This window comes from Hyla sarda, chromosome 2 (assembly GCF_029499605.1).
Source record: "Hyla sarda isolate aHylSar1 chromosome 2, aHylSar1.hap1, whole genome shotgun sequence".
Taxonomy (NCBI): domain Eukaryota; kingdom Metazoa; phylum Chordata; class Amphibia; order Anura; family Hylidae; genus Hyla; species Hyla sarda.
The window spans coordinates 80,931,488-80,945,057 of record NC_079190.1 but is presented as its reverse complement, the minus strand read 5'-3'; the positions used below and the strand labels follow the sequence as shown (position 1 = coordinate 80,945,057).

The 13,570-nt window shown below is 39.9% G+C and overlaps 1 protein-coding gene across 1 annotated transcript; it reads right to left on the bottom strand.

Moving 5' to 3' along the window:
* Window positions 1–3,826: 3,826 nt before the first annotated feature.
* On the bottom strand, window positions 3,827–13,204 carry WNT1 (Wnt family member 1). Its single transcript, XM_056562236.1, has 4 exons — window positions 12,770–13,204; window positions 10,611–10,870; window positions 10,042–10,307; window positions 3,827–7,172 (listed from the first exon to the last, which is right to left on the bottom strand). Exons 1-4 carry the CDS (start codon window positions 12,868–12,870, stop codon window positions 6,681–6,683), a joined length of 1,119 nt encoding a protein of 372 aa, XP_056418211.1. The 5' UTR covers window positions 12,871–13,204; the 3' UTR covers window positions 3,827–6,680.
* Window positions 13,205–13,570: the final 366 nt, after the last annotated feature.

Sequence of the window (13,570 nt, the reverse complement as noted above, 5' to 3'; positions counted from 1 at the left end):
TGTCATTCTGAGGTCAGATAATGACATGTTCAATTATAAATTTATATATGCTGATCTGGTCTGTCAACTAAAATGTCATTTATCCAGATGGATCTCACTTTAGGATTCTCCCTACAGGACGTTAGTAAGGTTAATGGGGGGGGGGGTTTATCAAAACCTGTCCAGAGGAAAAGTTGCTGAGTTGCCCATAGCAACCAATCAGATCGCTTCTTTCATTTTGCAGAGGCCTTGTTAAAAATTAAAGAAGTGATCTGATTGGTTGCTATGGGCAACTCAGCAACTTTTCCTCTGGACAGGTTTTGATAAATCTCCTCCAATCAACCTATACTTCAATTACTGAGGACTAGTAAATTATAGGAAACCCTATAGCAACAATCCATGTGGGGTGGTCTTCTGATGTTGGGTCATGTCATCTTACCCCAGCGTTCCAAGACGGGAAGGCTTTACATTTCCATCATCCTCTTCTTCATGATTCTTGCGGATGTTATGATAAAAGGTATGGGGAGCTCTGTGTATGTGAACGTATAGGAAACTTGATCCCAAAGCAGCAGCGTTTGCTGTTCCTATAGTTTGTCCTTGTATAAGACTAGAATTTATGCTGCATTATATGGACATAGGATTTACTTTTTTTTACTTACTTCTAGATTTTATCATCAATATTTCATCAATATAAATTGGTGAAGTTACTGTAGTTAGGACAGTGATAAGACTTTATTTCAACTAAAGCAAATATAGTGTCATTTTGCATTGACCTACATATATTTTTCTGAAGCAATAGTACAGTCAGTGATAAAATAACCAATAACCAGAGTAATTTTCTGAAACATGAACAATGAGATGACAGATGTTCCACAGATGGAACAGGGAGTGTTACAGCCCATTACTGCTTGAAGGTGGATGGTGTGATAGTGGAAGGATTTCTCATTAGCTGCAGTGAGCTAGATGGAGAATTGTTGTGTGTACAATATTATAATTAAATTTCAGGCTAGTATTCTTTTAAAGGGGTATTCTTGATACATGACTTATACATATACGTTGCTGGGTATGATATAAAAATAAAAATAAACTGTGCATTATCACATACCTCATTCCATCAGGTCACCCCCTTTGGTCTTTAAGGCTCTGCCTGTAAGAAATCTTTTTTTATTTTTATTTTTAGAGAATTTTATTTCTCACTTTAGCATATATCTGGGTTTGTACACATTTTCAGATGTTTAGTTGGCCTGTAGTAAAAGCTTTAGTCCAAAAAGTCTACCTGGCTTTGCTAGGAGTTGTAGTATTACAACAGCGGGAGAGCCACAGGTGAAGGATCATTGCCCTATTGAGACTATATGTGAAGGTTGAACACACATGTAGTAGTAGTGAATTATTTGGAGTGATAGGTAGGGCACGGGAGAGGTGCAGATGTGCCCATAAACCTGAAATGAACAAATAACTCCATACATAATAAATAGTGTATACGGCATTTTTGCTATAGATCTTAATGCCATTGTAAACTTAATCATGGAATATATATATATATATATATATATATATATATATAAAAATAGAAAAAATATGCAGTACTACTTATCCAATATAACAGCGGGTGCCAGCGCCCCAGACCCGATCAAAGTCCATGTAATATAGATGTAGAAAAAGCGCAGCACTCTGCTGCTATGCTGCTATGTGAGCCAATAAACCACTATTTTTACACGTACCTGAGGAGTGCTGTGCTTTTTCTACATCTATATATATATATATATATATATATATAAAAGTCTTTGAAAACACATACAAAAATAGCAACCTTAAAAGAAGATCGAGAAATAATGGAATTTGTGCTGAATGTATCTCTTAGTTACCATATCTGCCATGAGACAACAGCTTATAAAACCTTTCCATACAGAGCTGCTAATGTGACTCTTCCAGGGGTGGCAGCAGTTCACCTGTCTCTCTGTACCTCCTGTGCTGTAGCTGTGCTGGGCAGCAGCTGCCTGACCTCAGCGTGAGGTTACTAGGACTAGGCAGAGAGCTCGCCCTCATAGCTGGTAATTACCCCTCCCCCTCTTACACAGAACCGACCTCTGAAAATTAAAAGCAGAGCTGGAGAAAAAATGAGCAATTTCCCTGTGTGTCTTCTTGTGTGACGCGTGTGTTGTGGGGATATTGGGCTCTTCCCAGGAACCACATCTTAATTCAGATGCCAGTGTGTGTCCATCTGCCCTGAGAGCACTGGCAAGGTACAAGGAGGAGAGCTACGCCCAGTCTGGACCTAATTGGAAGCAGGTGAAGAACATGCTGAAATCTTCAGCTTTTATTTTAGGAAGGGGCTGTCTCCCTGTTTTAGACTGCAGGGCTGCTTGGTGTGCTTTTCATCCTAGTATCTTCAGCTCCTTATGCTGTTGGGTGGGATGTGACTAAAATCAGGGTGTGGACTGTTCATGTATAGTCCTATCCTTTCTTCTTCTATAGTCCCATATTATGCACTATTATTGCATCATTTTGGTTGGATCCCTCTCTGGTGTCCTTTCTGGCTGGTTCAGCACCACCACTATGGACAGCTCCCATTGAGACTCCACTTAACCAAGCCTTGTCTTTACATTGCTAATCAATAGGGGACGAAGTGAGTCCCTCGCTCAGAATAGTAGCTGTGTTATGGTACATGGAGGGGTTATGTTCCTCCAGCGTATTTATTTTTATTGACACTAAGTAATAACTAACAGTGTCATAGCTGCAGTTCTTCTGCCGTACAAGCATAGACCTCATGGTTATGCTTTTTCCCATCACCCTTTCTGTGTCTGGTATTATATTCGTGCAAAAAAATTAATAAATAAATAAAAACCATCTGATAAAACATAATTCGATAAATAAAAAAAAGTTAACTAAAAACAAAAATAAATAAATAAAATTCTAAACAAAACTAGTTCACTGACCCATAGTTAACTCCTCATCCTTTCCTTTCACATCACTTCTAGGAGACAAGTATTCTTGCTTGGGCTAGTACCTATCTGCTTGTGAACCTGTGGATATCAGGATCCTTATAGAGGTTAAGGCTGGTCATACAAGTATATTACTTGCACATTTTTGCAGCCATATTTCAGATGTAAATACCATAACAAAACTACGGTTCTGATGACTTGAAAGGTGAGAAGAACAATACCCAGCACTCACCAATGATGCTTAATCAGGAAGATGAATTGGTCCATATCACTAATAGGGGTACAGGACACGTTTCGGCATGTTTGCCTTCCTCAGCTGTCTGCCTATAGGCAGACAGCTGAGGAAGGCAGACATTCTGAAACGCGTCTTGTACCCCTATTCAATAAATCTTCCTGATTAAGCATCATTGGTGAGTGCTGGGTATTGTTCTTCTCATATGCTAGCACATCTTCACCACATGCACCACCACAACACAAGGAAGTGCCGACTCATCAACTGCTACTTGAATTGAAAGGTGTCAGTATCAGTCATCAGACCCAAGGTCAGTCCGGTGCTTGTGGCCGTATCACTGTTGCAAAAATGTGTCCATAATATGCCTGTGAGAATTCAGCCTGAGGGTATATGTTCATACATTGTGGATACACTGCAGATTTGTTGTGGATTTTTCCAATTAACATTAAAGGGGAAATCAAAATCTGCAACAAATCTGCAGGAAATAGGCAAGAAATCTGCAGTGTATCTGCAACATGTGAACATACCTTAACAGTTCCTAAATGAAGCAGACCTCCGTACCCCTGCCTCCATGCTATGTAGCCTTTGCACACACGTACAATTTCTCATTCTAAAAGGAAAGTTCTGAAAGTTTCATCCCCAATAATAAATTACAGACAACAGCTTTAGGATATAAAAGTAGTCACAATAAATAGTTTTATTTACAAATCACAAATACCTGAAGGGTTATTTACAGGTAATATTGAGATCATCTAAACCAGAATATAATTCTAGATATGCCCTAACAATATGAGATAATTTATACAGTATGGTATAGAAAAGTAGAGTAAATAAGGCATACATTTGGCAAAATAGTCAGACCGAAACCATATGATGCAGCAGCTGAATTAGTGACATCAGGAATAGACCTGATACCTGAAAGTAGAGGCACAGTGTAACGACACGAATAAGAAACATGTTTGTCGATAAGGCATATGAATCATACTTATATACATATAACACATGAATGATATCTTCAGCTGAAGGAATTATAGTGTGAAGGAAGGTAAATCCCCATTTTAAGAATGCGACTCACTTTAATATTCCTGAATGAGGTTTTAGTAAAAAAAATAAAAAAATCAAATAATAAAGTGAACCCTGGTATGTTCATTCAATTTCACTTAGAATATTGCATGTGACGGTCACCTGGGTATTATGGTAGGATTTGGAGAGGGAAATTAATTGTGGGGTCCTCTTGGTGGTAAAAGGCCCCACACACTTGGTGTTGGTGTTTTTATCATTTTACCATTTGATTGTTTTGGTATTGTAATGTTCCAAATGAATGTTCTAAATGTGATACTTTAGACATAGACAATAAGTGTTACTGTACATTAGTGGTATGATAAAAGGAATGATTATAGAAATTATTATTCAGCTATTCAGTGTAAAAATAACCATAAAATAATACAATATCATAATAACATAAATTTACATACAAGGTTGAACCATGCTTCTTTGTAGTAACATAGTAGACGAAACATAAGTGATTGAAGAAATTAGTGGCATAAGATCATACATCAACTGCTCAATAAGTCTGATAAATACCGTACATTATTATGTGCCCAAGCTCTGTCACAGGATAGACACACGCAGCTTTAACACTATAGGATGACTACCACAAGTGCTATATAAAGGTCTCTTACTGTACATAAAGAATGGCAACATTTCCAATCCTAAGTGTATTGTTAATTTACTCCTTTCAATGAGACATTGTGTGGCTTCCAGTCAACATCCGCATCGTCATCCACATTCTTACATTCTTAAATAGTGAGAGTCAAGGACGTATATGTGTTGTAGCCTTGATGTAGTTGGTGATTTTTATCCACACAATGTAACTATATTGAACCACCAAAGCACAGCACTGGTGCACAGAGCACATACGTGTTCTCATGGAGGGAACAGTAGCGCTAGGAAAAATGGGGAGACGTAAGTTAATAAAAACTTTGTAGACATGTTAAAGGGCCTTTTGGTAGTTTTTCTTCAAAAGGGATATATTATCCACGTAAAGAGGTCCAGATTGGATTTCCCATGATGAGCAGTCACTGAATATCAGCTGTCAAAATGCAAGGAAGAGGCCAATATGGAAAACTGAATTAAATAGTCGCCTAAATCTGATTAAAAGAATATAAAAAATATTTAGAAATATCTGTTAGAAATGTAATTACTGATATATTCAGTTGTCTTGGGGAGAAACATTTTATTCCCATACTGAGAGTCCCATATATTGTGATATTTATCACCCTATGACTTCAGCTGAACTCAGTTTGAGTTTGACTGTCCCATTCTCCTCCCTAAATTGTGGAAAAATATGTATCGCTTGTTGACTATAAATTATAGCTGCTTGATCTAAAAAATTTAAGGAAAATACATTAAGTAATTATAAAAGTGCATTTGTAGAAAGACATTGTGCCTTTGTATTAAAGGAAAAACTCCCTTAAAACGAACAGCCTTACGTGACAGGTTTTAAGTTCTTCTGCTTGTGAGTTCTTTGGTGCGGGCTTCATAGAGGGGAACAATTTGGCCCGTTCCCTAAACAAGGCCTTTGAATAACAGATATTGGGAACTCAGCATCTTCATTTTTGTTCCCACCACTTATCCAGCTGAGTGAGTAAATAAAACGCCCTTTGTCATATTCACATCCTAATATTATTCCCAGTGGGTATTCTGTCACTATGCTTCTTCTTGACAAATATTCATTCATGTTTTAAAGTAGCATTTACTCCTACAGGAATTGCAGTTGCTTTGAGCAGCTCATTCTTTCCCTATCTTCACTTCCATGGCTCCCTTCACCATTATCCTGAGATGAGTTTCTTGGGAGGCCTTAGATCTCAGACATACAGGCTTTGTTAGATTTAATCTTCTTAGCACCTCTCCTTCATATCACAGGCTGCAATACTCTTGATACTAACTCAGTATCATGAGAACGTGCACTAGTAGCAGAAGATTTATTTGACTATGAGTAACTTGCTAACATTAACTGAGGCCTAGTAGACATAACCGGAGATGTTTTGCCTTGAGAAACCATCACACCTTACTTCTGAGTATATCTGTTGTCCTTCTTTGTTTCATTACTTTATATTATTTATTTTGAGGTACCTTGGTTTGGCATGAATCCCTATGTATAAGGTATGTGAGGTTAAGCAAAAAATACTGTTATCAGTGCATTATCAGTGCTAGCCCAACAATTCTACGATATATGTACATTGACTGTAGTGTACTGTACAGTTCTGTATGGCACCATGGGTTTACGAATAAGTTTATATAAGGAGATCAAAGAACTCCAAGCTGAAAAATCTGTGCATTACCTATAGGATGTTATTGTAGAGCAGTATTTGTCCCTGATTTATTCTGTGTGCAATGCCAGCCTTTCAGAGTGTCCATGCGCCAGGGCTCCCGACCTGTAGTCACACTGCAGCCTACTCCCAACCTTTAAAAAAAGGCAACTTAAAGTAATAGTATACTCAGTGCAGATTATATGAGAGTACATTTCACAAGCATTCATGGACTATCTGTGTGGTAGTGCAGTTCAAACAGGTGACATGACAACACCAGTGGAAGGAACAATGACACCTTTCAGTGACTTTTTCAGGTCGACTCCTGTAACCTCGGCCACAGCACAGAAGTTCACAACCATCGAGACCCAAAGAGGTGCTGTTACATATTCTCCCTGTTGTACCTGGGGTTCCAGCCTTTTCGCTTGGGCTGCAAAAGTTTGGAGACTTCTCAAAGTACACCAAATCTCTAGAAGAAGGCATTGCATGAGAAGGGTTCTCAGGTTCCAGATGTGGGAGGTCACTTCGTGAACTTCCACGGTTGCTGCCATTGTTACTGTAGGTGACTTTTGAGGCACCATCAAATCGATCTTTTAAGGCATCCCCCACTGCCCGAAATGGAGGAAGACGCATCCAGCAGGTACGAAGAGAGCAGGATCCTGACATTCCATGACACTTGCATTCTTGGCGCATCTCTGTCATCACAGTCTACAAGATATAAATGGAATACTTAAATAATGCCATAAAATAATAACAAACCCTGCATGAATGGAAATTCAATTCAGATGAGCCTACAGTAACTACCCATTCTTAAAATAAGCTTAAGGAACAATTTATTTGTTTTACACATATGTGGTTAGAACAATGGCTAGAGAAGAGTAAACCTTGATCTGTGGCTAGTACATATTTGGATAAACTATAACATTAAAACCACCTGTCTAAGGCTGGGTTCACACCACGTTTTTCAAATACGGTAACCGTATACGGTTTTCCACAAAAAAAGTATACGACCGTATCCGAAACCGTATGCATAGAGAATGCATTGGAAACCGTATTCCAAATGTTGTGTACGGTTGCATCCGTTTTGCCTCGGATACGGTTTTGCCGATTTTTCAACCGTAGGCAAAAACACTGTCGACCACGTTTTTGCCTCCGGTTGGAAAACCGTATGCGAACCGTATGCGGTTCTTTTAACATTGTTGTCTTTGAGAACCGTACACAGAATTTCAGAATACGGTTGCACACGGTTTTTCTAATCCGTTTTTGGAGTTGACACATGCGCAGATTGGAATTTCAATAGAACAATAATAACTTTATAAAATTGCTGGAAAACGAATTCCAACAAAATAGCAAAACCCTTGGCAAAAACTGATGCAAACGGATAGAACCGTACAGGGTAAAACCGTATACGTTTTAATTTGGAGTCATACGGTTGTATACGGTTGCATACGGTTTTTGCCTTACGTTTTTTTAGCGGAAAACCGTATACGGTAACCGTATTTGAAAAACGTGGTGTGAACGCAGCCTAACATGGTATGTAGTAAGGATCGACTGATTATCGGATTGGCCGATATTATCGGCCGATATTCACGATCTTGAAAGTTATCGGTATCAGCATCTAACCTGCTGATAATGCCGATAATGCATCCAGCGCTGTTCCGCACGGCAAAACAAGGCGTGCGCACTAGGTGCACGAATCGCGGGACTTCAGTCCCGGCCCTGAAGCAGTGGTGGATCCAGGGTGGGGTGGGGGGCGTAATGGGGCAATTGCCCCCCGCCGAGATTGTTGCCCCTCCCTGACAGCATGGTGGAGCGGGAGCTGTCAGCTGTCCCGCTCCACCACTCCCTCACCTTCCTCACACGCTGCTCCATTCTTGCAGTGGGAGTGAGAGCAGCGGGGATGCCATCCATGGCAAGCCGGCGCGATGACATCACATCATCGCGCTGGCGCCCAGAGATCACGTCCCCGCAGCTCTCACTCACACTGCAAGAACGGAGCAGCGTGTGAGAAAGGTGACCACTGCTCGGGTGCGGTATGGACGGGCAAATTATAAGTGAGGGGGGGCAAATTATAAGTGAGGGGCACATGTCAGGGGGGCATTATATGTGAGGAACACAGGACATGGGGCATTATATGTGGGGGTCACAGGACAGGGGGTATTATGCATGAGGGGCACATGACAGGGGGGCATTATATGTGGGGGCACATGACAGCCCCACTGTTGTGTGCCCATGTAATGCACGGAATATCGGTATAAGTTATCGGCTATCGGCCTGAAAGTTCACAGGTTATCGGTATGGGTATCGGCTCTAAGAAATCAATATCGGTCGATCCCTAGTATGTAGTTCCCTCTCAAAAAAAACTTTAAAGGGGAACTCTGGTACTTAACATCTTATCCCCTAACAACAAGATAGGGTATAAGTGTCTGATCGCGGGGGGGGGGGGGGGGGGGGGAGGCGTTGTCAGGTCAGACCGCTGGGACCCCCGTGATATCCTGCCCAGCACCCTGGCTCTCCTCAAGCATGGAGCAATGATCGACACACCCTCCCATATATCTCTATGGGAGAGCCAGAGGTACACGAGTGCTCGTGTAGCTCCTGCTCTCCGATAGAGATGCATGGAGGGGGCGTGTAGAACATCACTCTGTGTAATGGTAGACACCGCTTTGTGATTGTTCCATGCATGAGGGGAGCCTGGGCACCAGCCAAGAGATCGCAGGGGGTCCTCAGACTATTCCTGAACTATTTTTACAGTGAGGCAGATCCCATTATCCTGCTGAAAGAGTCTACTGCCATGAATGGGTGAACTTTCTCTGCAATAATGTTGGTAAGTCGTGTGTATAAAAGTAATATCCACATGAATGCCAGGACCCAAGGTTTCCCAAGCATCACACTGCCTCAGTTGACTTGTCTTTTTCCCATAGTGCATCATTGTACTATCTCTTCCCCAGGTACGTGGTGCAAATGCACCCAGCCATCAACATAATATTAAAGAATATAATGTTTGGTTCTGGCTCTCACATGCACTTTGAAGGTGTCTTTGGCAGTGGACAGAGGGGTGCCCTCTGACTAGTCAGATTTAGCAGCTCCATACACATTAAGCTGAGATGCACTGTGTGATCTGACACCTTTCAGTTCAGCAACCTGTACTACAGTAGTTCTTGAATAGGATCAGAACAGGCCAGCTTGCCTTTGCTCCGCATGCATATAATTAAGCCTTAGACATCCATGACCATTAAAACCATTTTTGATAAGTACTATCCACTGCATACCATGAACACCCCACAAGACCAGCTGTTTTGGAGATGCTTTGACCTTGTGGGCTACCATCAAAATTTAAACCTTCTCAAAGTCTCTAAGATCCTTACGCTTGTCCATTTTTCTTGCTCCACCACTTCAAGAACTTATGGTTCACTTGCTGCATTATATACCACCGCTTGGTGTGCATTGTCACAATATTATGTTATTTACAGTGCTTTGTGGTTGTAATGTAGATCGGTGGCTGATCGGTGTGTACATTGAATTTACATATTATTTAGTGCATTAAAATGATTAATAGGACAAAATGTAAACTTACCATTCTGCCTGCTTGGTTATTGTGTAGGTTCACTAGATACTTCAGGTCTCTCCCTCTTTCACTGGAGTCAACAAACTCTTTTCCTATAAACCTTCCAAACTCAATGTTGTCACTGCAGCCTCCCCAGTGCCAATCTGGTCCTCCAGGGCCTCGCCGCCGGTAATCACATGAGCAGGATTCAATAGAACCCTCTGAACAGGAACGAGCCACAGAATGAGTTACACCAGCGCTGGTGATGGCAAACACAAAGGCCGTCTCCCTGCAGCCTGGAATAGATGGAGATTATTTATTACTTATGGTCATTAAACCTATATTGCCCTTTTTAAAATTGTAGCTTATACAAAGTGCTTATCATATCATTAAATGAAATTATTCTAGACTATTTCATGGGGAATACATTTTTCCTAAATTTACTGAAGAAGACTATGCAGCTACTCAGCCTGGAGCAACTTCTAACAGACAACAGGGACAAGCAAATGCACAACTGTACTTAAGAATTAATGTTGAAATGAACAAGCAGTGCTGTATCTTCACATCTTGTTCCTGCATTCATAACATGTATTCCTTACCTCGGTTGATAATTTTGCCAAACACCTGATTTCCAGGTCCAGTAGGACAGTTCCAACGACGATTTCTGAATTGCCACTTGCATTCTCGAATGGCACTGAGAAGCCCACGTGTAATGCTCTGTAGGATGCCTGGGTTTTGACGGATTAGACGTCTCTGTCTTCTGCTTAAAAGTTGAAGACTTGGATCTAACACGAGAGGTACTGGGCCTACATCTGATCCTGGGAGCACGTTTCCATTGGAAGCTATATTTACTATACCCCTAAAAAATACAAAAAGTATTAGACTATGAAAGACAGTAAGCATCAAAAAATGTAAGCATACAATACATGTAGACTGAGCAAGATGATGTGCTGGTTGTGCTACATGATGTTATTGTATTCTTTATGCAATATATGTCTGTGTGGACTATTATCATCCATACAATACATATATCTAGCTATACTGCTATTATAATGATCACCTCTGCTTTACAACCACATGTCTTTCATATGGGCACATAGATGTGTAAGTCGTAGAGTTATGTTACCATGGCTGTGGTTAGATGCATATTGATCAATAAAGTAAGCAAAAAGAAAAGGCGAATTTGATTTCATGTAATTGATAGTATGGATGCCTTGTGGGTTCAAGCTATTGAAACCATTTATGTGAAACCACTCTTGCACCATATATAAGAACAGGATCAAACTGTAGGAAGCAGATTATGTATAATATTATAAAGTGCCAGATCAGTAAAACAACATATGCTGACCTATGTCTTTGGATTACAAATGCGATATCAGCCAATATTAGAAAGAGCTGCATACAATAATGTTGAATTGTTGTAGTAGTCTTGTGGGTGTCATGTGGTGTCTGTCTGTCTGTCTGTGTTTCTTTCTTACTTTCATTCATTCATCCATTCCATGGACATGAGACAACAAATCATTTAACTAAGATTAACTCTGTACAAGTAACATTAGATTTCTATAAATAAATAACTTAATTAATAAGAAACATTAGGTTTGTATAAGGTTTGTATCAGAATGCAAACTAATGCAGGTCAGACACCAAGTCATTGTTAATTGCAGTCAGTTTGTGGTATTCTGTGTAAATGATATACATAACAGTAAAACTCATACATTTTATTACATCATGATTTTGATATTTTAGTTATAATAAAATAGTTTTTTTTGTCCTCTTATTACAACAATAACCAACATAAAATTAGTCATAGTTGGACTATTACCTTGGTTACAGGTTTGGTGCAATATGACAGATTTAAATGTTATAATATTTAGTATGTCCTTCTCTTAGTTGATATGATTACAGTAGATGCCGGTTAGGACCAATGAAACACTGAATGCAGACGTAAAAATCTGTGTGATATCTTAGGTTATTCTAGGTGAAGGTGCAGAGCTATATGTTCTAACTATATGTAAACCACAGAATTATGCGCGTCCTCTTAGACCTGAGGAATATTACTAGGGCTATAAATACTACAGCCTGTATATACTGTATTATAGACTCTAGTCCTCTATAAGAAGAGAATGTTTTATGCCATGTTAAAAGCACCTAAGGCTGCTTGTTTTGGGTATTATTATTATACTGTTAGTATTGTTAGTACACTGTTAGTAAGTTATAATAGTAATGTTCTAGTAAGAGCGTGATAAATGTCAGGTTCTATAAATTAAACATTGTTACAATGAAAAGAATAAGGTTTGGGAGTAAAAGATAGGTTATTATTAGTAGATATTGATATAAAATAATGTTATACTATTTACAGGTTAGGTGTAGGTATGTTAGTATACATGGAATCATTTCCTGCAGATAAATATAATACATGCACTAGTATACAGAGTTTCTACTGTCTATACCACTTAACGCAGGTGCATTGTAATGCACAGATCATGTGGCTGCAGTGTTGTACTGTATATAGAGATATTTTCAGTGGATTTCTATAGAATAATGTAGATGCAAAGTTATACATTTAAATTTGTATTCAGTATAAATATATAAACCTGACATATCCCCAGTCAAAACAACTCCCCATTATATTCTATTAGACTATTTAATACTTTCATTGAAAACAAGCATATACAACAGTTCCCTCTTATATTTGCATGAAGTCATGCTCCATATCTGGCGCACTATGGTGCCTAGGACCACAGCCAGGACCACTTACCACCACTTGCCGCTGTTATTTACAGCCATCGTATTGGTCAAGGAGGAGAATGCTAAAACCCATAAAGTCTTCAGTCCGACCAGAAAAGTGAGGATCCTCATATCTGCAGTGGATGCAGCAGGTGGTTCTACAGGATGGGCCAAGTCACTGGATGCTTCTGTTCCTAAAGGTCAGGTCCATCTGTGGGCACTACAGATTCAAGCAGGTCAATTCCAGGAGACTCTTAAGGGAATGTTTCATTTACTTTAGATTTTTCAGTATTTCTCTTGTTGCTGCTTCAAATAAAGAAGATGTTTCTATGGAGGTGAGTTGTCTTGGAGGCAGTGATACGTGAGAAGATGTAGTGAAAAGTTGAAGGCAAGATCCCAGCCCGCACTGAATAAGTAGACCTCAGCTTATGCTAACAATGAGGACCCAGGGACATGTTCTGCCCCTACTGAGTAGGTGACACAGCGGTCAGGAGCTGTCTTTCCATCAGAGGAGGCCAAAAGAGAAAGAAGGTGGAGAGAGAGATTAATACCCTTAATGGCCATAGAGACCAGCTCAGTCATTGTACAATTCCTCCCCAATCCTTCTCTGCATGACAGCCACTAAATCCAAGGCAGTGGGGGCTATCCTCCCACCCCCACATCTTCAGATTTTACTTCTTCAACTATGGTGAAAAAAAATCAGAGCCAGAGGGAGCTTTTTGTGTTCCTCCAGTAACTCAACAAAACCATCTAGCGCATGTTCTCCTATGGTTCAGTAACATGTCACCATGCAATGTCTTTGGTTGCACAGCCACTGTGTATGGGGTGAGCA

Bases quoted from the DNA above. Each gene is read 5' to 3' on its own strand.
- WNT1 (XM_056562236.1), bottom strand. From the start codon at position 12,870: ATGAGGATCCTCACTTTTCTGGTCGGACTGAAGACTTTATGGGTTTTA. The intron at 10,308-10,610 runs GTAAGGAATACA...CATCTATTCCAG, and splicing joins TGGCAAAATTATCAACCGAG to GCTGCAGGGAGACGGCCTTT. The intron at 7,173-10,041 runs GTAAGTTTACAT...TATATCTTGTAG, and splicing joins ATAACCAAGCAGGCAGAATG to ACTGTGATGACAGAGATGCG.